This window comes from Polypterus senegalus, chromosome 8 (genome assembly GCF_016835505.1).
Source record: "Polypterus senegalus isolate Bchr_013 chromosome 8, ASM1683550v1, whole genome shotgun sequence".
Classification (NCBI taxonomy): Eukaryota; Metazoa; Chordata; class Cladistia; order Polypteriformes; family Polypteridae; genus Polypterus; species Polypterus senegalus.
Window position 1 is genome coordinate 141,996,557 of NC_053161.1, and position 26,879 is coordinate 142,023,435.

At 39.7% G+C, this 26,879-nt stretch overlaps 1 protein-coding gene across 3 annotated transcripts in view; it reads left to right on the top strand.

The window, feature by feature from the left end:
- ipo8 (importin 8) overlaps window positions 1–13,067 on the top strand; it is a 101,185-nt gene extending 88,118 nt beyond the window's left edge. The window contains exons 22-25 of one of the 3 annotated variants that reach the window (XM_039761859.1): window positions 705–910; window positions 3,703–3,924; window positions 5,968–6,103; window positions 11,820–13,067. In XM_039761859.1, coding sequence (XP_039617793.1) covers window positions 705–910; window positions 3,703–3,924; window positions 5,968–6,086 — 547 coding nt within the window. In that variant the 3' untranslated portion in view covers window positions 6,087–6,103; window positions 11,820–13,067. The remainder of the gene's footprint in view (window positions 1–704; window positions 911–3,702; window positions 3,925–5,967; window positions 6,104–11,819) is intronic. The other 2 variants (XM_039761860.1, XM_039761861.1) reach the window with 2 other exon arrangements.
- The last annotated feature ends 13,812 nt before the right edge of the window (window positions 13,068–26,879 follow it).

Genomic DNA, 26,879 nt, shown 5'->3' on the forward strand with positions numbered 1-26,879 from the left:
GAACGATTCCTTTAATTGTAGCTACTGGGTGAAGAGAAATCAGCTTACATTATACAGATTTGTTATTAATAGACTACCATTTGCAGTGAAATGTTTAAGGAAAAAAATAGAAAAATACCTTATGTGCATGCATATTCTGTTGGCTATTTTTGCAGTGAAGTGATTCACTGTTTAAATAAATACGCTATTGTAGTAACTAACTAGTAGAATGACCATAAGTCCTGAATTTCCTGAACAGTCCCATATATCGGCCTCAAAATAGGCATTCTGAATCCTTCATTTTCATTTGTCCTGTGTTGTAGACTTGACCAATTTCGTATCGTAGTAATGTATTCAAACATTGCATTGCTACACATAGCCGCCTTGTTAATTGTACATCTGTGCACTACATTTAACCACCAAATACATCGGTCAGATTCATGACAGACGCCAGATCTTACTAATCAGATGTCGTGTGATCGTGATGCCCTCATCTGTGTCAATGCATATGCTGGCCTGATAGCTGGCTTTAATCGTGTATGCACTGTGCAGATGATTTCTACAAATTAAAAAAATGCAGCTCTCGGGTGGGAAACTGATTGTTTTCCCTTACTGCCAATTTAAAACCTGAGGTAAACAGAGTGAATTTTTTATCTCTAAATTGTAACTATCATCTGATCTTTTTTTTTATGCCTTAAAGATAAGAAAAATATATTATATTTCAGACTTCATGACAGAAAAGTCTGTATTATTGGATTGAGTATCCTGATGGAAATGACAAAACGCCCCCCTGCATTGGAAGCTGTTGCAGCGCAGATTGTCCCTTCGATTCTCCTCCTATTCCTGGGGCTGAAGCATGTGTATGCATCTCGAGTGCTGGCCAAGCAAGACACTTTCACAAAGCATTCTGAGGTGGATGAAGAAGAAAATGGTAATACAGTATTGCTACTCTACTTTATGTGTGCTTTGCATATCGTAAATGGATAGACAGTCCAAGTGTAAAGTCATCAATCATTCCCAGTTTTATATTGTGAGCCTTGTAGATGAAATTTACAGTAGATACTCCAAAGCTGTGTTCCGTACGGGCATGTTATATAATGTGTTAAGGGGTGAGTCCTGGGTGGGATTCAGAATGTGCTACCTGGATGACTGCAGGGGGTGTGCATATTGGTGTAGTGCTTCCTGCATATTGTCTTTTAGATTAGATTGGATAAACTTCATTAATCCCATGCAAAAATTTAGATGTATGCAGCAGCAACAGAAAAAAAAAAACAAGAATACAAATAATACAGCCAGCCAATCCATCAATCGATAGATAAATAAACTGAGTTCATCGGATGGAAGCGCTGAATTGCCTGCCTGATAGCACAGGGCAGAAAAGACCCCCAGAGGCGCTTCTCGGCACACCATGCTGGAAAGAGCCCGTGGCTAAAAGTGTTCTAAGAGTGCACTTCCTGGAAAAAAATGGAACAGATTTTTCCTCATGGCGTCCAATTTTGCCATCGCCCTCTTTTCCATAACAGTTTCCAGTGTATCCCGGGTTCGCCCTGTGATGGAGCAGGCTTTCCTGATAAGTCTGTTCAGGCATTATGCTTTTGAGCTCAGGTTGCTTCCACAGGAGACTGGAGTGAAGAACACCACACTGGCTACTATTACCTGTTTTATGTTTTGCTGAAAGATTTGAAATGTAGTCAGATATTTTCACTTGTTGTGCAGAACTACAAATGTACAGGAAAGCCATTGTTTAATTTGGGAAGTTGCTTCTCCTAAATCTTAGAAGGTACTTGTACCATGGTGTGGAACAATGGTAGGATAATGTAGGCTCCAAAGTCTACTGTATATCACAATGCCACCTCTGTTCAGATCCCAAAACAAAGAAGCATCTGGCAACCAAAATAATAAAGGAGGGAGACCAAGAAAACATTTCCCTAGAGTTCACCTCCATTGTGTCACTGACTACATAAAATACAAAACTGATGCACTAAATAACAGAAACTGTAAACTCAGGCCCTTAGAAAATGATGCCCTAAATACATTCACTATATATCAGAGATGAAGAAAGCTGTAGCAGTGTCACTGTTCATAAAACTGAGCAGTTGAATTACCTTCAGCCTGCTTTCCTAACTGAGTATGACAGCTTTTATAATATCCATCCTCTTCCGCTTATCCGAGGTCGGGTCGCGGGGGCAGCAGCTTAAGCAGAGAGGCCCAGACTTCCCTCTCCCGGCCACTTCTTCCAGCACTTCCGGGAGAATCCCAAGGCGTTCCCAGGCCAGCCGGGAGACATAGTCCCTCCAGCGTGTCCTGGGTCTTCCCCGGGGCCTCCTCCCGGTTGGACCTCAACACCTCAGATGCCTGAGCCACCTCATCTGACTCCTCTCGATGCGGAGGAGCAGCGGCTCTACTCTGAGCCCCTCCCGGATGACTTCTCACCCTATCTTTAAGGGAAAGCCCAGACACCCTGCGGAGGAAACTCATTTCAGCCGCTTGTATTCGCGATCTCATTCATTCGGTTACTACCCATAGCTCATGACCATAGGTAAGGGTAGGAGCGTAGATCGACTGGTAAATTGAGAGCTTTGCCTTACGCTTATGCTTTTATAATACGCTTGTGGAATATGGCAGTGATACTTTTTATGCCACAGTGCTTTTAATGCATTTCTGATTTCTTTTTTTGAGTGGCTTGAATGAGCTTCTGCAGAGGGCTGTGTGTTAAAGACAGAACTTCAAAGTTTATTTGGCCTTTTCAAAAGAATTGGGAGTAGTTTAAAACCAACCAATTTGAGTTTTCCAGGAGGTTCTTGGATGGATACCTTTTTTTTTTTTCTCCAATCTAAAGCATTTCCCACTTTCATGTGGGGTCGCTATATTTGACCAGCCTCCTCCATTCTCGTCTGTTATACACTTGACACCCCTTTCTCCCTTAGATCCCCCTTCACACAGTCCATCTGCTTTGTCTTTGGTCATCCTGTTCTCTGTCCCAACACCTTCATATCCATGATTGACCAGATACTTTTATTCAAGTTACCTTTTTTTGCACATACTTTTACTGATTTTTTTTTTTAGCCATTTTTTTAAAGTAACAGTACTTTGGAGTATTAGTGTGGGCTACTGTACAGACTGCCATGCAAAATATCATTCAGGTTTGGACAAAGTGCCAGTCCATACCAGGACACAATCACTTGTGGTTTAGAGATGCCAGTTAGCCTAATATGCATGTGTTCGAGATGTGGAAATAAATGTGGGGCACGGGGAGAAGTACAAATTTCACAAAGACCGTATGCCGGGACAGCATTTAAATGAGGAACTCATAATCTTGGTGTCACAATGGCACAGTGGTTAGTGCAGCAGCCTCTTCATCCTGCATCTATATATATTTATTGCAGTTTAATTTCCTAAATCTCGCATTGCTTCGTATTGAATTCCTGCTTAATCATCATAGTGCTCTCAGTGAAACAACAACAGCAACATTTATTTATATAGCACATTTCCATGCAAATAACACAACTCAAAGTGCTGAAAGGCACAATATAAAATAAAAATTGATGATTATGTATTATACGGAGGTGACTTTCATTTGTTTGTTAAATTAATTATATATGTAACCTGACAGCACACCTCCTTTAAATGCTATAGATTTAAAGGCAGAAATGAAATTTAATTAGACCCATTCATCTAAATGTGCATAAATGTAATTATGTTTTCTGCCCTTTTGTCATTTAGTAGAAATACCTAGTGATGAAGATGAGGTGAATGAAATTAGGGAACGGATACACCAGCAACACACTTCCACTTCAGACCAAGGAGAAGACGAAGATGATGATGACGATGATGATTATTGGGATGAAGATGTAGTCGAGGGGACTATCCTTGAGGAGTATAGCACAGTGCTAGATTATGAGCACAGTGTTAACGTGTACCAGTTCTTTACAGCCTCACTTCTGAGTATGTGTCAACTTCATCCAGATCTAGTTTTGTATTTTATTTAGGCTGGTATTAACAAATTATACATGAAATAAAAATGTAATCATATAAATGGTTTAGGTTTGAGATTATATCACTGCTCCTTAGCACATGGGCTGTTGTTTAGAGGCAAGGATTGCACTTGGAATGCATTTCACACAACGAAAAGTGGCAGTCTGGTATAATTGTGCAGATTGCCAGTGTAGTTTGAACAAAACTAAACCCTATAGTAATAGACAAGAAGCCGTCCTGCGTAAGTGTAGAGGTACATTCCAGCATCTCTCATTGCCAGTGCCTGACTGCTTTTTCACAATGGTACAGATTACTCTGGGTGATTTTATAGCTTCTTGATAATGTTTCATATTCTGTATATTACCTCCAGCCATCATGCACATATCTACTTTAGTCATTTATAGTATACAAAAAGGTGTTGTTAAAATATTTTTTATGTAATTATGTTTTGTGAACTAGCAACTGGGAGCCCGATCGAATCGGGCTATAAATTCTACGTTTGTAAAATCCATACTTTTTTGCAAAGAATTATTTGTTTTTTTAAGTCCTTGAAATGATTTTGTTATCATGGCACTGATTTGTGCTTAAATAGACCTTTTTGGCCGATGTAATGAAGAGCTTCCTATTTAAACAGGGCTACGAGACGTGAACTCAGCTCTTCGGCGCACCTCATTTGATTTTTTCCGGCAAACAAAATTTCAAAACAAACTGTGTTTTACGACTCTAATCAGAGTTGGAGTAATAATTATGTTGGCGTGGTTATTTTAGATCTGAGATTGGCTAAAATTTAACCAATGACTGTTGTTAATACTCAGCTGTCATTACTCAGTTTACCAATAGATGTCAGAAGGATGGATGCCAAAACCGAACAACCCAAAGATAGATTTCGACATACCAAGCAAATGGTGATACGTTTTAAATTATTTACGGTTCCGGAGCTGTCGAAGGGTTTAAGTCAGTCGATAATGTTAATCTTGGAAAGTACGCCCCACCAAACCAACGTTCCAAAAATCAACCGAACTTACTGTTATCTGCTCGAACCAACGCCGACTTACTATACTCGGCCGTCCAGCAGCGTCACTGAAGCATTCAAACATTCTTAGCTTATCATGCAATACTGCATCCGCGTTTGCCACGTTCTGTTCGAACTACAGAGACAGAGTCCCATTGCATGGTTCTAACTTGTATTGAGTCAAGGTACTGACGCGAACACCATACATATGGATAGTATCATATTATATATAAGGATAGTTCATTGACTTGCACTTATGCAGAACGTGGAACAAGTTTTTTTTTTTTTACTACTTTGCACAATGGTTTTGAAGTTTTGTGTTCCTTAAACAAAGTACCCACTATATATGTAATAAAATACACATGCAAATAATATCCAGCACCCCACCATTTTAGCAGTGGTGGTGGTTGCAGCACAAACCCAGAAATATTCAGTGGCAGAGATATATCAGTATCGTACTGATCAAAATGGCTAGCAGCAGCAGAGTACCAGCATATTGCACGTGCAGTGTTAAAAATGATGTTCCTTTCATAGTTCTGTACTCCAGAATGTATTGGTCATTATGAGAAGCATCGCTGTTTCCCTTAACTTTTGTTATTTTAATTTGTACAACATTTATGCCATTAGGTCTCTTAGCTCAGTCACGAATCACAGTTTACATTTATTGTGCAGTACAAATTTGACTTTCAAGGCCAGGTTTTATGACCAAATAATAAAATATTTCCACCAGTTGCCTAAGTGCGAGACACTGACGTTGGCAGCATAGAGTATTAAATGTTAGTAGGAGATCATTTAGACCCCCATATGTTGTAAAATGCAGTCAGTCAGTGGCACACCTTTCAGGATTGGTTAATAACATTGCTGATGATTAATTGGTGCTATATAAATAAAATGTATTATTATTATTAGTATTATCACAAAGTAGTGTAGAAAGCAACAGGGTACCCAAAGCCTTAAGCCAATGTATATTTTAAATTCTCCTCTTTTTTGCTTGATTTTAGAGGTCCAGAGTACTGACCCTACGTGGTATCATTGTTTAACATCTCCTCTCAGTGACGACCAGAAGAAACAACTTCAGGAGATCTACTCCATAAGCACTGCAGAGAAGCTCCAGAGTTAAGAAATAAGACTGAGCAGGTGTGAATGCTTTCCTCATTTACTTATTTTGTCCACCAAACCTATCTTGCTGATTCCTTTTGTAGATTACAAACTTACTGTCTTTTTCCACAATCATCAGTACTGGATTGTTTGGTTAGGCATGCTTGTTCTCAGTTGTGCTAGTACAAAACAAGACTGCAACTTAATGATTAGCAGTAGGTGCAGCCTAAACTTTTAATAGTCGATCTGTTTTTAATTTTAAAGAGAAAAAAAATATCACATGACAGAAGTGCAGTTTGTTCAGAATCGGCTAACAGTGGTGTGGCATGACTACTTTGTATTTGGTAAATGCTGTATGTTGATGATCTGTCTTTAGTTTTTTACGGTAAGCTTGTCCCTACACAGTCGGTGGTAAGGTTATGTATACCTGTTCCTTAACACAAATAGTCTGTTCCAAGAAACTGCATTTCACGTGTTGTAACTCAATATATGCGACATACAGGCATAGTAAAGAGGTTTAGTTTAGCCAAACAGAAGAATGGCTAAGATGTGAAATCATATCACTTTTAACTGTGGTATAATTGTTGTTGCCAAACGTGATTGTTCCAGCATGTCCTAAATGAGAAAATCCTAAAAGCAGCAATTCCGTAAGCGAAAACACCTTGTTACTGAGACAAGTCAGAGGAGAATGGCCAGACTCTCTTAACAAGGATTGCAAATCCTAAAATAACAGCTCTTTGCAAGAGGGATGTGCAGAAAGCATATTGGTATGCTCCGTGCATTGGACTTTGAAATGTATGGGCTTTGGACCACACTGGATATCACTCCCGTCAGTTAAGAACAACAAGAAGAGGCTACAGTGGGCATGTCAACACCAAAACCAAATGAGATGATTAAAAAAATGTTGTTTTGACAAATCTCAAATTCTGTTTTTAAGAGCAGGATCATAATTTGGTGTATAAAGTGCTACTTTGGCAGGCAATGTGGTGAAGTGGTTTAGGCTTTGAACCTAGGACTTGAAACCCTGATGTTGTGGGTTCAAATCCCACTATGGTCACTGTGCGACCATGAGCAAGTCACTTCATTGGCATGTGCTTCAAGTGGAAAAACAAAAGAAATTAAACCAATTGTATTTCACAAATGTTGTAAGCTGCCAAGGCATCAATCAAATAATAATCCATAGACCTATCATGCCTCAACAGTACAGGTAGTACTTTAATGGGTTTCTCAGGAGACAGCATCATCTAAGCATAACTGATTGTGTATCCCATTTATAGCCATGGTCTTTCCTTGTCACGTCACAAAGCATATATCATCTCAAGCTGGTTCCATGAGCAAGAAAGGTACGACTGTTTACTCCAAAGGCTCATAACCACATGAGTGAGTGGCAGAAAAATCTGCCGGAGCTGCTGTTGGGTCACAGTAGACCAAAACCCAGGGGTGGGCAATGTCATTCCTGGAGGGCCGCAGTGGCTGCAGGTTTTTGTTCTAACCCAATTGTTTACTAAGAAGCACTTATTGCTGTAGAAACACTTCTGCTTCATTTTAGTTGTCTCCCTCATTAAGATTTTGAACCCTTATTGCTTATTTAAGTCTTAAACAGCTGCATTCTCAGTTTTTAATTGCTCCTTATTAACAATAAGATGCAAATGACAAAAGAAACCAGCAGTTATCCATTTTGCTTGTTACCCTTTACACCTGTGTGCATTTATCGTGCACTATTTGGTTTAATTAAATAAAAAAAGTGAAGGGTTGAGAATTACCCATCCGTTTTACACTTCAAAGTATTTGGATGATATCCTTAGAATGGAAAAAAAATCTAGGATATGAGAATGACTTGACATAGCAGAGTTAAAGCACTAACAAGCCATTAAATGTAATTATTGGCAACGATCATTTTCTAATTAAGCAACTGGGTTGGAACAAAATCCTGCGGCCCTCCAGGAATGACTTTAACCACCCCTGCCAAAACCCCTAAGAAATATTTAAAAGTATTGTTGTTCTCATGCTTTGTCATATTCCGACTGTTCTAGATTTAAAAGGGGGCACTACCCAGTACTAGATAGTGACCTAATAAAGTGGTCACTCAGTGTAGGTTTGTGTTTTATCACTTAGAATATTATCATGGGAAAATTGATACCTGAAACCGTAATAAAAATATAAAAATTGCCTGCTTTTCAAGCTGCTGCCAGACATTTATTTTGATGAAATCCCTACGGTTCCACTTCACACAGTATTTAGTGTTTAGTCTATACTTGGAGATGCGGTGCAGTGTAAGATCATCTTGTACATTACATTGTATAACATACTGGATGAATATAGGCAATAAAGGGCAGAAAGCTTTGAATGTTAGAAAGTCTTCACACATATAATGCTTTGTGGGTGATACAGAAACCATCCCATGTCTGCATGCCTGTCCATTGCAGGGCCATCTCACTCACATCGACCTGCTGGAACTATAAGCAGTTAGCCTGCACATTTTTGGGATGTGAAAGGAAGCTGAAGGACTTGGAGAAAATATATAAAAACAATACCTCGTGTTAATAATTTAAATAGTTTTCATTTTTACCTTTGTCAAATAAATACTTGTTGAAGTTGTTGAATAACATAACATAAGTTTGACAAACAAGAGGAGAACATTCAGTCTGTCAAGCTTGTTTGGTTCGCTAATGGATAAGTTATCCTAATATCTCATGCAGATATCATTTAAAATGTGCTCATGTGAGTTATGACAATGGACCTGGACAAATTTTAGGGCACCAATCGGGTTGCCCCATTTAATCCAAACAAAAAGGGTGTTTAGCAGTCTTGTAATGCTTTTTGCGTCTGAATTGGAGCTTTGTCTCTGAGTGTCAGTCCACAATGAGACGCCACCTTTCTGTGAGCACCTCAAATATTTAGTCCTCTGACCAGATAGGGCGGAGTCAGTTGCTGTCACTGAGCATCCTCTCTGTGCTGTGAGAACAGAAAGAGAATGATATCTTTAGCAACAGTGCCCTCTCTTATCCCCAAGGTGGTTTGCTTATGAGGATGAGCAAGGAGGATGATCCTTAGATGTACATGCGTGACACAAGGATATCGTGGTTTCTACTTCCAACAACATGGCTCAATAGTTTATTCCAGATTTCCAAAACCATTTGTGTGAAGAAGTGCTTCCTGGCTTCAGTGTTAAATGCTTTTTCCCTTAATTTCCACTGGTGTCCATTAGTATGTGATTTGCAATTTAGCTGAAAGAATCCTGTTAAATGAGCTTTATCAGTGACTTTGAGAATTTTGAAATTTATACAGTACAGTGTGAATTAGTCATTCTTTGTCAACATCCTCCAAAATACAGTGGTACCTCGGTATATGTCCTTAATCCGTTCCAGATCCTTTGACGTATACCAAACAAATTTTTCCCATAAGTAAATAAAGGAAAAATGATTAATCCGTTCCCATGAAAAAAAATCCTATTGTTATTGGCATATTATACATTGATGGGGTTGTATAATATAATTTAAACACTGCTTAATACTATAATACATAAATACAAGAGCAATTAGATGAAATAAATGAAAATTTAACCTCACTTTACTTTTTAATAACGTCTTTGTTTTTCACAATCGTAGATACTGTCGTTCTCGGCATACGGTATGCAGCAGCCATGTCCCGGATACGCATGCCACCTTCATACTTTTCAACAATCAATTCAAATTTACGTGGAAAAACACAAAATCACGTGAAAATTCACATAGAGTTATAGCACGGGTTGTTCACTGAATCCTAGCAACTGGCGTACTGACTCTCGTGGGCAGTCGTGACTTTGTCTCGAGAGAGAGGTAAACAAGGGTAGCGCGCAGTGTTCTAGCACACGAGTTGTATACCAAGCAAAATTTTTCCCGTCCAAACAGGATGTATACCAAGTTGGACTTCTTCCAAAGCGGACGTATACCGAGGCACCAATGTGTACAGTATATATAATACCTGTGTTCATGTAGCCAGTTTTACTATTGCCAAAGTTCGAAAGTAAGTTTTTAAGAAGATACTTGGAGCCCTTTAGAATGACCACTATTCCTGCTTTCGTTTGATCTAAGATTTGATCTGAGAAAGAAAATGTAATTTTATTAATAGCACACTACAAATTGCAGTTACTTATGTCTTTGCTGAGCACATCGTTCAAATGTTTAGAGTCTTTGGTGGGGAAAAAGTATGTGAACCTCTGGGATAGTCAGCTCTGTTAAGGGATTAATTCATGTCAGATATTCTGATCAATGAGATGACAATTGGCTGTGAAAATATCACGATAAATGAGAATGCACATTCAAATCTATGTTCATGTGCCTAATTAATTAACTCTACATTAGTGTCAATGAAATTATCTACTAAGAATATTTCACACATTTGAATTGTACTGTAGGCTCTGTGGAGTCTTTGGTGGATGTGAAATGGAAAGAAGTTAAGAAAGAACATGAGTTACATAAAACGTAGCATGTGTGTATGATGCTTGATTTAGAATTATGTTTTTTCATCCATTCTTTCTACACACTTAAGTGCTACTTTTTGTGTATCAATTTGTATTTATTGCTTGTTGATTGCAGACTGGGGAACAAAAAAATAAGAGTAGCATATTCACTATCAGACGCCCGATTTGTTGATATGTTTATGTCTGCAAAGATGCAAAGAACTAGGAATGGACTCTCTATTTCTAAATTATTTTAGTACCTTATGTTTTCCATGCTCTTTTGTACAAATGTGTTGCAAAATCCAAGACCAATGCTGGTGGTTATTTAATTATTTTTTTGAAGCACAGATTAACATTCATTTTTCACTTTTCATTCATTGTTTTCTGAACCAGCTTATTCCAATGTAGGTGATTATGACCCTTTGACAGTGTATTATACTATCATTGAAGATAATGCAGCTTTGAGGTTCTTTTGGTGCAGCCTAACTACAGAGTCGGTGTTTATCCGCAGTATGTGTAGTGAGTCACTGAGCCACACTTCTCTAGCTCCATTCCTGTTCAGGTCATTTCTGGACAAGTTAAATGATTAATTTTCTTGCTATCATTTTTTTTTTTTATTTTTACTTACCTGCTCTGACTTCAAGCAGCAGGAGAAATGAGTTGGTGTCACAGAGATTTGCACAAACTGCTGATTTGACAGCAAGATCTTACTTACCTCTGTTTCTTTTTTGCTGAAGAGGGGGACAACAAGAGACAAAAGAGGAAAATGTACAAGTTGAAGAAACCTCCAGAAGCTTACTGAGTCTTTATGCAGAGGTCTTTAATGTTTGAAATTAAAAAACGACTATTCATGCATCACTTGCAACATGCATGTGATGCAAATAGCAAACACATCAGATGCAGTTTCTTGTAAAGCAGCATCTTGCCATTTGGATATACTTTCAAAATAATATTTCATTCAAGAAGCTATACACCTTTATAAAATGAAATGAAATGTGAAATTCTTCCTGAACTTATGCTTAGCTAACACTTTGGCAAATGTTTTAAGTTAGTTAAAACTGTATGTTCTAATCTCACAGTATATTTCTGTCTAGTTAGCTAAAAGTATTTGCAGGACATCTAGTTATAGTGAAGGTCTTTTAGTTGACCTCATTGTGCTTAGTCCCAGAAAAAGCAGAAGTTATCTTCTTAAAAAGAAATGTAGTCCAGTTGTCAGGCTCCTACATTTGGACAAAGCTCACCTATGCTGAAATATGTGCTCAGCCATTGACAGTAATTGACATTCTTTCAAGGAACCTTTTCATTCTCTTTCAGCAGAATGTCTGAAGTCAAAGACGACAAGTGCCAAGAAACCTGAAAGTTTCTGCCGGATTAAAAAATTAAGGAGACAAGGACAGTCTCATTTGGCATCTTCTGGCTTACATGATGATTCATTTTCTTCAGGAAACCTACACAAACTAAATCTGCTGACTTTGGATGCCAAATGAATGATTGCTGGTTCCTAGAGTTCATGGCTCCTATGGCCTGGTTTGAAGTTATTGATTTCCTCTCAATTGTTTTTCCAACCAAACCTGACAAGGGAAAAAAGGAGCGTATAAAGCCTAGGCACTCACGTCAGATTTCTGTTCTGGAAGCATCTCATGGGTTTTTGTGGGTATCCGTGCCTTTTGAAGCACATGCTTTTGCCTGTAAATTATTTCTGGATCACAAACTGTCAACGTAGGTGATTTTTTTTTTCCTAAAAACAGTTCTATTTTTATATATCATGGCCATCATCCCCATATTATGGAAAAGATGCTGAATAAATTGGCTGAGATAATGAAATGTATAGGATTTCTCCAAACAACCACAGTACACATACCTGGGCACATAAAGACTTTATTATTTATCAGTGTTTGTGTGTGTGTGTGTGTATATATATATATATATATATATATATATATATATATATACACACCCACAATAGATAAACAATATCAGAATATGTTTTTTTTTGTGTCCAAAGTAAGTAATATTTGCTGACTCAATTAGCCATTAAAATTCTGTGAAAACACTGGACATTGGTTCCACTTCTTAATTTATGAGTTTTGAGTATTAGGAAGAAATTAGATAATTTATTTGTATAAGGAGTAAATCAAGAGCTGCACCATTGAGACTATTAGGAGGAGGAGGAGGAGGAAAGAGAAACATGTCAGCCTATCTGCTTCTGGTGCCATAAAGTCCGACTGACCTTGGACTTGGTGTACTAGCCTCTCCAACTCCCGCATCTGCTGTTTTGTCAGCTGAGCTGCGATGCCAGTCATGCACATGATGCTGGTGACCTACCGCTAAGAGGCACCATCTTTGTATGAGAAGTATTTTTCTCAAGTATTTCCTAAATGCCTTCCTTATTTTTACCTGCTTATCATAGTCATCAGACATTTCCCAAGGTTCCTTTTTGTTCTTCCTAACTCGTAGCATCTTTAGCGACAGCAGGCCAGATACTAGCTGTGTAGACATGATTCTCTGAAGCCAGAGTAAGAAAAATGTTTGTTTAAATAAATTCACTAAGTGTTTTTCAAATGCCTATTTTGTATTTATTTCAAGAACCAATGGGTAATGTATTTATATACCTTTATCAATGCCATCTTTCAAAATGTACTAAAACTTAATTGGCATAAGATGTAAGAAACATTTTCATAAACACTAACCTTCAAAGTAATATAATAATATAAATGTGCCATTTCTGAAATGATTCCTAGACATTTTCATCCTTGGTTTTGTCAAGTTTTAATTTTGTATTTTTTTGGATGGTTGGAAAATGATCACATTTTTTCTGTTGTTCTTAATTGTTTTATGGAAAAGAAACGAAAAGGGCTAAATCAGGTGAGTAAGTAAGATAGGGCGTTACCGTCATATTTACTATGGTGTTTTCTCCAAATCTTTTCAAAATATTTTGGGCATGTCTTTGAATGTAGGTCTTCAACATATTCTCACCAGATGTTTTCAATTTTATACAAATATTTATTAATTCACATTATTATTATTATTTTATATATTGTGTAAAATTCAGGGCTAAGAACCCATCTTTACTTGACAGCAGTTACCTTTCTTGTGGTGTAGGAAAATGTGTGACACCACTAGTGATGTAATGTATGTATAAGCTGTAAAATAGCAGTTTTAAAGCCTTGGGTTTACCAACAAATAGTCATGTCCAGGTAGTAGATAAAAGTTTTTGTGTGTGTGTGTTGTGTTTTCAACAACATGCTGTGATAAGACAGCCCCCGGGCACAGACAGACAGACAGACACTGAATATCCCAAAACACACACTATTTATTTACAAAATGTTATGCACACAACACAGTGCTCTAATCCGCCCAAACTCAGACCATTCTTTCTCTGCTCTTCTTCTTCCTCTGCCACCTTTACTCCTCCAAACTCCGGCTGTTGAGTGGTGTGAGGCGGCCTCTTTTATACAGAACCCAGAAATGCTCCAGGTGCTCCCTAATTAACATCTGGCAGCCCTTCCCGGTGTGGCAGAAGTGCTGCGGACCACAGTTCCGGACCTGTCCAGGCACCTCCTGGTGGTGGCCACGTTCCTCCATAGGGTAGAGCTCCCAAGCTCTGCGGCCTCCATGTAATCTAGGGAGGTTGCCCCCTTGTGGTCCAGGGAAGATAGTGCCCTTTTTCCAGTCCTTCCCTTCTTCTGGTGTCCCAGTGGGGCAAGGTCCTTGGACGTCTGTCACAACACAAAGGCTGAAGTGGCATGAGGCTGTAAAGAACACAGCATGGAGTTCCAAAATGTTCCAAAAAGTGCTCTGAATTCCCACTAGAGGAGGTGAAAACCATCAAAATCCTTGAGTAGTCACACAAGATTTATATTATAAGCAACAATGTGCTGTAACCTGCAATGGCTTCAAAATAGGCAATTCCAAAGGCAAACACAGATCCCAATGCAAAATCCAAGACAATGGTCAAAAAACAGGGCAAAAGAGGTAAAAAAAAAAAAAATTCATCCATCCATTATCCAACCCGCTATATCCTAACTACAGGGTCACGGGGGTCTGCTGGAGCCAATCCCAGTCAACACAGGGCGCAAGGCAGGAAACAAACCACAGGCAAGGCAGCAGCCCACCGCAGAGGGCACGCACGCACACACACCAAGCACACGCTAGGGACAATTTAGAATCACCAATCCACCTAACCTGCGTGTATTTGGACTGTGGCAGGAAACCGGAGCACCCGGAGGAAACCCATGCAGGGAGGACCCGGGAAGCGAACCCAGGTCTTCTAACTGCGAGGCAGCAGCGCTACCCACTGCGCCACTGTGCCGCCCCAAAAAAAATTCAAAACCAATTTAAAAAAAAAAAAAAAAAGCAATAAACACAGGAGAACTCGCCAATCACCTAGTGCATTCAATGAACCCCAAGGGACTGTGGGTTTTGCACAGCCTTCATAGGGCAGAAGGCAGTCCCTTGATGGTGATGGGTAGATGGCCCTGCCTCTAGAGAGACCACCCACAAAACACATGTTACATAGTAATGATACATGGACACACAAAGTACTGTATATAGTCAAAAAAACTTATATAAACAAAAGAATTACAAATGAACAAAACAGATATAAAAGAGGAATTTGCACTTCAGCCAGGCTCATCTCACATATACAAGTGGTGACACAGGGCAGTACTTAAAGCCCAAAAAGAACAGTTTGCCACCATCCTAAATCTAAACCGACAATCCGGCCATTTTTTTTCTTGCAGGTGGCTTTCACTGTCTTTTTAAGTAAAACTTATTAAAGCACAGTTACACAATATGTCCACTTAGTGGTCTTCTTCCTGCAGCCGTGGAACTGTAATAATCAGATTCTGATGGACAGATGGATAAAATGTTGAAGGTTTTTGGACACAAGGGGTCTGTTGGAATGAGATCTTACCTTGCAAAATATTATCCTGGTGCTGGATGTCAACCATAGTGGGGATTACATCATACCTTAAGGGTGGTTTGCTGCCTCAGAATCAGGATGTCTTAAAATCACTAAAGGAAATATTCTTTTATCAGAACATTTTGTAGGCGAACATCAGGCCATGTGTACATCAGCTGTTGTTTCATAGAACACGATATTGATCCAAAATATGCAAGCAAATACAGAACAGTATGAGAGAAGAAGAAATTCTACATCTCTGAATGGCCAGTCCTTGGACTACGGTACTGTGACAGGCCTTGACACCAGCAGCTTATGCTAGGCAACGGACAACATGGAAGAATGGACTTACAATTCTTCTGCTCCATTAGAGAGGAATTTTCATGTCACAATTGAAGCTGAGAGTGGTTCTGCCAGTCAAGTAAGTAGATTGGGTTCTTACCAAGAGATTCAATTTTAAAAAAAAAAAACTAACCCTTATTTGTTTGCACAGTGTAAGCATTGTGTGTGTTAGATTAATTGACAACTCCAGATTGCCCCAGTGGGGGTGATAAACTCTCTCTGTGGCTGGAGTTGTTTCATGTCTTCCTCCCAACGCTACCATGATAAGGACCAGCTCTGTCTGTCTGAAATGGGTAAGTGGGTTAAAAAATCAATAGATGAGTAGAATGAGTTCCCAGAGTTGGAGCTGATAGAATTACACAGTCATATTGAGTAATGTTGTGTTCCCAACTATACTAGGAACAAGAGGGCATTGTCCTGTTAATAAAAACTGCCACAGAATCTAGCAGTATGAGTGCTGATGGTCCTGGGCCATTTTAGAAGGGTGGAAAGAGCCTGTGCTGGATGGCGGAGATCTTTAAAGACATTGTTAGCCGGCATTGTGAGGTATAGATGTTCTAAAGAGAAGACAGCTGTGTGCCATTAATATTCTGCACTAAATTCACTAACCCCCTCTAGTGCTTTGTGGTCCAAATGTTGTACCGGGATGTTATGCACCCATTATATCTGAGGAAACGGAGGCCTTAATGAACCTTCTTGTCAATAGCTAAATTCACAGTGTCTAATTAAACTCGTCAGTGATGGTCACTGCAAGAAATTTAAAACTGCTGACCCTCTGCTTTACATCCCCTCTCAATGATGATAGTTTTACAGTTTGTCCTCCATTTCCTGATATCTATAGCTAGCTTCTTCAGACGTTGACTGTCTTCCCTGTAAGTCATCTCATTATTGCTGGTGATCAGGCCTGTGGTGGTGGTGGCCTTATCAGCTTTAATGGTGGTGTTGGAACAGTGTCTAGCTACACAGTCATAGGTGAACAAGGAGTACAGAAGGGGACCCCGCTCACTACCCTCTGGAGGATGTTGTGCTACCAATCTGGAAATGCTGGGGCCTGCCAGTTAGAAAGTCCAAAATCCAACAGTAGTCGGTGCATCGTGTCCCAAGTTGGTGGACATCTTTGATGGTAGAACAGTGTTAAATGCTGATCTTCAGTCCGTGACATTGCAGTTTGTATTATCTGGATTATTCAGATAATCTGTGGGCTGATTGTGATGACAAACTACAATTAGTCCAAACACTCTAGAATACTACATTTAATGTGCAGTAGCACAGTAGTATTTCATCATAATGGCAGTGGGATCCACCAGTCTGTAGTCATTCAAACACTGCACTTGTTGCTTAGACACAGGGATATTTGTTTTCCTTTTGTGTGTTACCCTGTTTGCCTGCAGCCTTGGGCATCCTCCATTGTCCCAGGACATTTGATAGCCATAACCAAGGATGGATTAAGGTGAATAAGGACACAAACAACAAATATTATGCAAAAGTGCACAGTGTGTTTTTAAAGGCATAGAATATCCAAAGTGTGGTGCTTAAATAAAGTTTAAAATAGATAATAAATAAACCAAACAGTGTATAGCCACAATGTCGCAATTTAATGACAGTTTCCATAGAGATACAATAAATGCAATTGAATAACACTGAAACACCATTGTAAGTGGTTATATTACAATAGCCATTTTTTAATTAATGTATTATTATAACTGTATTTCATTCATTATTAGTATTTATGATAATTAGGTTGGGTTAGCTTCCAGTATGTTAGGTCAGGTCATCTGTATACTTGTCACGTCATCACCAAAAATGACACAAAGGCACTGTCCCTGTGTGCTGCTGGTACTTGCTGGAATTTCGCCACATTCTGTGCATGGAGTGCAGTAATACAGATGCAGCTCCTTGTATCCAAAGTCAGCCCAGCGAAAATGACATCAGACATGGCGGCACAAACCCCCTGGCACCCCCACCCCTAATAAACGTCAATGTGTTTAACAACGAAATCGACTAATGATGCTCTGGTTGGAACCATGTGTCGCCATTAGGTGAGACATGACTGTAGTGTGAGGAAGTCAAAATGCAATAAATAGTTAAAACCAACGATGAATTACTAATCCCTGTTACACAAAATCAGCAGGTTAATCTGCCCCAGCACACCTCTACCTAGGATCCTCTGCAGGAACTCCCCAACCGATTTTGCTCTGCTTTTTGTCTCTCTTTCCAGACTTCTTTATTTCCAAATCTAACCTTCTTCAATCTTTTTTATAATCCTGTGAGTGGAGGTGCACTGAACAATCATGGAGCCTCAATGGGGGATGGCTATACATAACCAAGCAATTGGCCAATTCCCCTTTTAATCTCCCTACGGGTGCACACCTACACTCACACAGGTCTAGCCTGCACTGTTCTTGTAAAACACCTGCACGTGGTCCGGTCTGACATGGACCCCAGACATGCTTCACCACATTTTGAAGCAAGTGGAGAAGCAGATTATGTCAAAGTGACTTGGTTAAAATTCTGCTGATATAATTTACAGTAGCTCAGAAAAATGAATAATTCAATGCCGCATAGGGGGTGTAAAAAGCATCAACGTGTATGAGATTTGATTAGTTTAGAATCTACGCATCTGTAGACCCTACCACAGTTTATGTCCATCACAATTGCTGCTATACTCGGCTTGCAGCTTTTTCCTGTACTGACATTTCACAACCTTAATTACTTTTCTGAGCAAATCCCTGCATTTAGTTAAATAAATAAATGTTTTATTTGTCACAAGGGGAAATTTAGCTTAGGAGTTTAAGAAATTTAGAAATCTTATAACAAACAACCACCTCACTTAAGCACTTACAAAAGAAATACTTATGATTTGGCTAATATTTCGAGAGTCGTCACAGTGGGGCATTGTGTAGATGTATTACTGTTGATATAAAGGACCCCCAGTAGCATTTCTGCTGAATAATTCATTAGCTGAAAGACCTCCGTGTTAGTGTGTCAGATAGAGGATGTGCAGCACTGTTCATAATGGCTCCCAGTTTTATTTTACGTCTAGGGGTCCACAGTGCGTCCTATAACTGAGCCTGTCTTTTTAATTAGCTTGTTTGTTTGGTGGGCCTCTCTTGAAGTGAAGTTACCAGCCCAGCACACCACAGCATAGAAAAAATCACACTGGCCATCACAGAGTTATAGAAGATGTGAAACATGTCACTACACACAATAAAAAAAAGGCAAATGTTAGGAATTTAAAGTATTTGGTGTTTTCTGACATTGTCTCAAACAACAATGGGTTAAGCAGATCTCTGAGGGAGCTGTACTACTGGACTCGTGTGAAAAGCTGAAGCATAGGGTGTCTCTGGCTCCACTGTTTAGACCCACTGATAGGTTTGCTTAGGTTGTAATGGTGAATGCAGGGCATTTACAGCCTCGTGTCCAACCTTAATTACAAGCTTATGAAAGACAGAAGAATCCTGGTTTTATGGGGAGAGCGCCACAGAACACAAGAAAGCAAGAGTAGAAAAAAACATCCATGGATCATATTGATGCCAATCTCTCTTTCAGATGTGGAACATCAAAACAGATTGAGGCCGAATTTGGCCAAGATTATTTTGTGCAGTCAGGTTAACAAGTTTGATGTACAGCCCCTGAAATTTTGTGTTGTGTTTTGCTTTTGTTTTCTAATATATGTGAGTCTTCCTTCAATGTAATAAATACTCTTCTTTTAAAAAGTGGCCAAGTTTCTGCTACTTGGGTGGAAATGAAAACATACAGCAATTACAGGTAAGTTAAATAGCCATAAAAGTATTATCAAGGGCCCAGGATTTTCTTTTCTTCGCCAACTGAATTTAGTTTGCATTCTCTTTCTCTCTAGGAGTCGATTCTCGTTACCTTGACCTGATGTGAAATCGGGAGAGAATACTTTTTGACTGATTGGCTCACCCACCCTTTTGAAATGAACTCTTCCACAGTTATGTGTGGTGTAGATGCAGAAGAAAGGATTCCAAATTTATGCACACCCACTTTTGGGGACTACATAACAAATCTCATTTGAGGTATGTGACTTTGGCCAAGTATCACCCAAATAACTGCCATAAGGTGGCAACACCTGTTGAACCCTGCCATTACTGCAATCCTCTTGTCCTACCACAGTCAAAGTAAGTATTTCAGGAAGTTTCTTCTGCAACCCTTCTCCTAGAATCCTGGAATTTGAACCCAAAATCAACCCTGCCAACTCCCCTCTTAATGCCTTATAGGAATAAGAGATAAAACTGTTGTGTTCTTCTCACCCATCCCTGTTCCCCTCCTCCTTTGCCATCACACCTCTACCATATGTCGCATTTTTATAAGTGCTGCATTTTTGTACTTTTGATATAAATTTTTATACTAAGTGGTCTACAGGGTGGTCCAAATCTAATTATGCAATTATGAAAAGGTGAACACATCGCACCCGCTGTTTGACTGACAACCATCTCCCGCCCATTTTGGAATGCAGGGCCGGTGCTGCCGTCTATTGGCAACAAAAATAATTTTTTCTGAATTCTCTTTTTTTTAAAAACTTAATAAGTTATAGGATAATGGAAATTGCATAATTTGATCTGGACCACCCTATATTTAGTAGTCTATTCCGTATTCTGATCCATGTAATAACTTGGAGAGCGCTATATAAAAATAAAATTGCACTTCACCTCTTTTTGCACCTTTATTGAAATACTGCCAATTTGTTTCACACTTATGCTAAGATCTCAATAAGGCCACTAGAGGTTTGTGTCTTTGCCAGCATACAGCATTTTACTGTCCTTTCAAATTCACAGGTCACGGATTAACATGACATAAAAGAAGAAGAAGCCAACTACAGAATAACGAAGGGAAAATAAATCGAGGATGGCTAACCTCATAGTGAACAGAACAGATTAAACACAATAATGGAGTCTCCTTCTTCAGCACTAGTATCTAATGTTGGCCCTCCTTGTTTATTGGTACCTTGAGATGCCCTTGATTAGTGGCAATTTTTAGATGTTCTAAAAACAAAAATATATTTTTATATATACATTTCCCAGAGTCTTATATGGGTGAGCCTAGGGATTGTTTATAATTATTAGTCATGAACAGGTCGCTTGCACTTGACAGCCGAATCAATGCGACACATCCAAGGTGCTCGCTCGTCTCAAAGTGTATTTGATTTCAATCAGCATTCAGAGCCAAGCAGTCCGCTCTGTCATTCAGGATGCTTACTCAGTTTGTTTCATAACATTTTACTTAAACTGCTTGTTTCCTCTCCATTGTAATGTTGTGATTATTGGATAATGGTGTATAGGTAAAGCAATCATTCATTAGGCTAGCACTGCCACATTACTGATTGTGGAAACAGGAAATGTGAAGTGTATTACTGTGAAATAAAGTGCTGATCATGAATCATTACGTTGGCATTTACTTATTTGACTGATAGGTGGCACAATGGTGGAGTAGTTGGCCCTGCTGCCTCACAGATCCTGTGTTTTACCCTGAAATCTCTCTCCTGGACATACGCTGTGCAGCGATTACATGCTCTGCCGAAGTCTGCGTGGGTTTGCCTCCCATATTCTCAAAAATTTGCATGTTGGGGTGATTACCAATTCCAAATTGGCCCCTGCGTGAGTGGACCCTTGTCATGCACATGCACAGTGCTCTGGTGATAGTAATCACCCACTCAACCAGGTTTTGGAGTTGTGTTTTAATGCATTCTTGCTTCCTCCCTCTACAGAATGGAAGATTGATGGCCATTCTGCCACTGACATCACTTCCGTTATCCACCCTCCTCTTCCTGCCTGGAACCCATACGAATAGAAGTTCGGCGATTTTGAGGCAGTTCTGGGCTCCTATCTGAAAACACGTTATCCACAAATTGTTGCATGTTTTTCACTGCAATTTTCTTTCATTTATTCAAGGTCACTAGAGTGGTGCCCCTTTTGATGATGTATTTGTCTGCTCCTCACCCTGTAATGGATTGGCACCCTAACCAAGGCTATTTCAACCTGTGTGTAGAGCTGCAAAGACTGGCACCACTTCGCCACAACCCTGACTTGGATTAAGTAGTTTTGAGAGTCACATGTTATACTCAAAGACTTACGTGTCAGGTTAACTGTCAACTTTAAACTGGCTGTTAGAAGAGTGGGCCCTATGATGGACTAGTGACCTGTCCAGTTACTTCCTGCTTTGCAACCAGTACTGCCATCAGAGGCATAGGTTTTGAGAATGATATACTATATTATAGGTTGCCAGCTTGTGATTCTTAAAGAACTGCAAGGACTTTAAAGCACAATAATGCATTATGCATTTATTGTTTGTCATGAGGGCGGTACGGTGGCGCAGCGGGTAGCGCTGCTGCCTTGCAGTTAGGAGACACAGGTTCGCTTCCCGGATCCTCCCTGCGTGGAGTTTGCATGTTCTCCCCGTGTCTGCGTGGGTTTCCTCCCACAGTCCAAAGACGTGCAGGTTAGGTGCATTGGCGATTAGAAATTGTCCCTAGTGTGTGTTTGGTGTGTGTGTGTGCGCCATGCAGTGGGCTGGCACCCTGCCTGGGGTTTGTTTCCTGCCTTGCGCCCTGTGTTGGCTGGGATTGGCTCCAGCAGACCCTCGTGACCCTGTAGTTAGGATATAGTGGGTTGGATAATGGATGGACGGATGATTGTTTGTCATGAGGTGTGTCAGATTTGCAGATCACAGTAGCTGATGTCATTAATGTAGCATGGCATATTACACAACTGAAAATCGCAGCTCATGTCACATTTACTGTTTGAGTGACGATCTTCCCTCTTTCTGATAGCCAATAGCGGGCTACCTGACAGAGCGGGCGCTGTATGAAATATTAACAGCTGCAGCGGCTTCAGCAGCAATCTCTGCCTTTTTCTTTTTTCCATTCTGTTATGTAATGTAAAATAAATATGAGACATTGGACAGACAAGCTTAACTTCTGTTTGTGAGCATAACAGCTGCCTGATGGAGCCAGTGCTGTACAAAGGGTTTCAGTTTTTCAACTGAAAATTGCTTATATTAAATTTTAATTATTTTGTTAAAACAAATTGAAATGGACTGAATTTGCAGGACCTTCAGGCATTGCAAAACGCCCTTTTGTATTGTACTAGTAATTTATGCACTTGTTCCAGTCAGTTTATTTTTCAATTACTTTATTACCTGGGAATGGGAAATCGGCACAAACCACAGAACCTGTTTTAATTTATAAATTGTGAATGGATTGATGCCGCAGGACTAGGAATTATTAAATTAGGTTACTATCTTGGGAATGGAAGGAGTTGTGGAGGTGCTTGAAAGATCAAACACTTTGATCAAAATTATTCATCATCAGGATGAATTAGCCAATCTACTGTGTGCAATGTCACCTTTCCTGAAACCCCCACGTGTGCATTTTAACTTAAATATGGCCCATGTGATGGACCAAGAAGAGAAGAAGTGAAGAGGATGAAAAACAACAACAGAAGGACGATGTCCGAGATCAAGAGATGTGAGATCATCTGTTTAGGACGTCAGAAAATGTAACTGATAACAACTCTGATCCCTAAACCAAAAGCCGTCCAGCACATTCACCCCTTGACACTTCTGGTCTTCAGTAAGCTTTTCTAAGATTGTTTGTTTATATTCAGACTTTGCTATCTGTTAAATTTTCTTCTGTTTGGTATTGCTATACATTAACTCTTTCAGGGCTGATTTTGACTTTTGTCAAAAGGAGGAGTTGACGATGGTAATCGACTGTAAACTGTGACAAAACCAACTGTTATGTTTTAGTTGGACTCTCGTTGTCTGAAGGAATGTTAGATTTATTGGTTTGACCGAGATTTCTTGCGCTCACGTGAGTAGCAAAGCGCAAATAATGGCAAAAATGGGACTGACATCTGGTGAGAGATCAAAGCGAATGCATAAGGCAAAATTCTCCGCAGACGACATTTTACCTATTATCTCTGAACTGGACTATGATTGGTCGGACTCTGATTTTGATACAAGTGATTGAAAACGAATGTGAGGTTCCAACTTCAGCTGGTTAGTCCCCAGCTAATCGTGGTACTGACAATGTTCACCAGATAGGACTGCCACTTAACAATGAAAAGAGGTAGAAACCACATTGCAATGCACTGCAACCGTGATTGCTTCTGCTGCTGCCCCAGCCACGTGAAGACAGTCTGGCAGCAAACCTGCTGCACATTCTTGGAAAACTGGCAGCCATAGCATGCAGCAACAGACGTTTTATGTTGATTTCTGTGTGAAACCATTGCTTTTCAGAAATAGTTTTTTAGAAAAAATATTCAGCCCCCAAAGAGTTAATAATGACTGCGTTGCTTTTATATTTTCTATACTTTGTCTTTTCTCTAGACTAGTGATTGAAACAATAAATGAGAACCAAGCGTGGGTTTGATGGCTACTGTCCTATTCAAAGGGCTTATCAAGGATATTGAAGTCGCTCCTCAAAAAGCAGAACAACTGCCGTAAAAGCAAGACATAGTTTGGTTAGTAAGTAGCACATAACCAAAATAGTTACGCTTTTCTGAGTATCGCAACGACGCCTGTATGTTTGTTAGAACTGGTGATGGTGAATCCCTATCTAGAGAATCTTATGCAGAATATCATGGAGTGACTGGCAAGTGGCACCACTCGAGACTTTATCTGGATAGGATTTGTGTGTGTATATCTGTGTGCATATGTTAATCTTCAAGAATGAGAGTAGATGAACCCAATAAACATTCCTAGTAAGTCTTACAAATTTCACAGTAATACAGGGTTAATAGCTGTGGTGCCTTCAGCCAAAGTCTCTGACCCATTTTTCAATTCTGTTTTATTACATTAAACACAAGTCATCAGGCAAGGCACCAAGCTTCTCTTCTATTTGTGAGGTTCATGACATGTGTGTCCCTTATTCCTTGTCACTACACCCTATACATTATACTGCCAGCTGAACACTCACTGGTTGTCAGCCCTCTTGAGTACACCGCCTGCCACTCAAACTAACAAGAAGATCAGACTTTATCTTTAGCTGATGCCTTTATTCAAAGTCTCTTACAATATATGCGCTTATAGTTGGAGCTCGGGGGAGGTTGGGGTGGGGGGGATTTCCTTGTTCATGGTTACATGGTGTCAGTAGTGGGATTTGGACTCGCATCCGCAAGGTTTGAAATTCAAAGCTTTAACCACTTTGCTACACTGCCTGCCTTACTATTAGTTCATTTGAACATTTTCTGACATTACAGAACAGTAATAATAATAAACTGACGCACATTCTCCTTGTGACTTTACAAACTTTATTCAGGGCAACTGTCTGGAACCTCTGAACAATGCCACGGAGTAAGGATTTATTTGATTTACCATTTTTTAACTGAACTTCCTAATATACATAGGTTAAGTTTTGTGTTTTTGAACAATCTGCAGTCCATTTCTGATTTGAATTAGTTTTCAGGCCAAGTGTTCAGTACTGGGCTAAGGTGGCTTGTTTTCTTGACAGCAGATGGTCCTCTGTTTCAAAACTGTAATGCATTTTGGAAATGACAATTTGCAGGTGTGTAGGGCTGCACTGGTGGGCTCCTCACATGTGTCCTTTGCACCAGAGGCGTTGATGTCCCAGCTCTCCCTTTGAAATAACTCAAATAATTTTGTTGCTGTTACCCCCTCCTTCTCTTCTGTTATTAACTTGGGCCATTTGTTATGCAGGAGGCTGCAGACCAGTGATGGTGTTTCCCCTAAGGAGCACATGATGACTCAGGTTGATGGATGAGGAGAAGGAGAGCCAGACAGAATGCTTCATCTTGGGTGGCTGTCGACTGGGAACGAGAAGATGCAATACATCATGTGTCATGGATGAAAAGTGTGAAATACCCCACCACTGCTTGGCTGTGCTTTTAGTCTTTGCAATATTTGTCATTTTTTGGCGAATGTAAACAGGATTTCTCAAATCTGTTTTTCATGTGCCGTCAAGTGTTCACAACCCAGAGGACTTGGTGGGACAATTTATGAAACCATCTACACATTATAGTGAACAGTATGGAAATTGTTTTGGCTGAAGTAATGTGTGTGGTCTTTCAAGATAGACGTTCACTTGGAGCCGTGACCTTTTGAAAAAAGACAAAGTTACATTTCCGCGTCTTTTTTTTTTTAGCTCACACAATTTTTCCAGACTGACTTATAAAACAAATGTGCATGAAGACAAACACCAGATAACAGTGTATTGCTTCACAAAAGACCATGAAAAAAAACCCCACAAAGCTCACAGATGAGATCCACACCTCCATCCTTTTCCTGAGCCTATATATAAATATTACAGAGAGACTGCTAATGCAAAATGTTATAAAGTACAAAGAAATGACTCTGCTTACAGTGTTTGGTTAAAGTAAAGCCGATGCCGATAACAAACCGGTCGCAGTGGAGGCATTGGGTATCAGGAGTTCATTTGGTTTGATTAAAAACTCATCTTTTATTCTGCTCTTCTGAACAAGGGGCCTAAACTAGGGTTATGGTGGCTGGGCTGCGTGTTAGGAACTTATATGGGAGCAGCAGAAGTGCAAATACATTTAAAGAGATGTTCCATAGAATAACTGGGGTCAGAAAACATTAATTCAAAATTGAAACAAAAGTCTTGGCCCCTAAATTATTTTAGTGTACAAGAGTTTCTTTTTGAGAGAGATTGCGTCTTTCTTTTAGGAAGTTTAAAGTTAAGATACTTGCTCAATTGAAATTGCCATCTTTTCTTCTTTTTTTTTTTGTCATTTTTGCATGTTAATGAGGGGAATTGTGTATTCTGTTTGTCATGATATTTCTAGACCTTCTGTAGAAAGCCTGACTTTGCTCATGGGACAGTATCTGTCTGTCTGTCTATCTATCTATTGATTGTCACCCAGGTCTGCCAGAAGGTCACCTTCCAGGTTTACCTAAAATGAGTAGTTCCACCCTGGGACAAGAGGGGGTCCTGTTGCTAATGGTCTTGTCTCCTTTTTCCCCTCACAGCCTCAGAACAACACCCCTTGAGGGTACTAAACCAAAGGAAGCCTTGCCTCTTTCGGCCTGGTGTAAAAGTGGAAAACTCAAAGAAGGCAGCATCTCATTTCAGTGCAGACCTTGCTACTGTGCAGATCTAAACTAACATGCAAACATGTCATTCTAAGAGG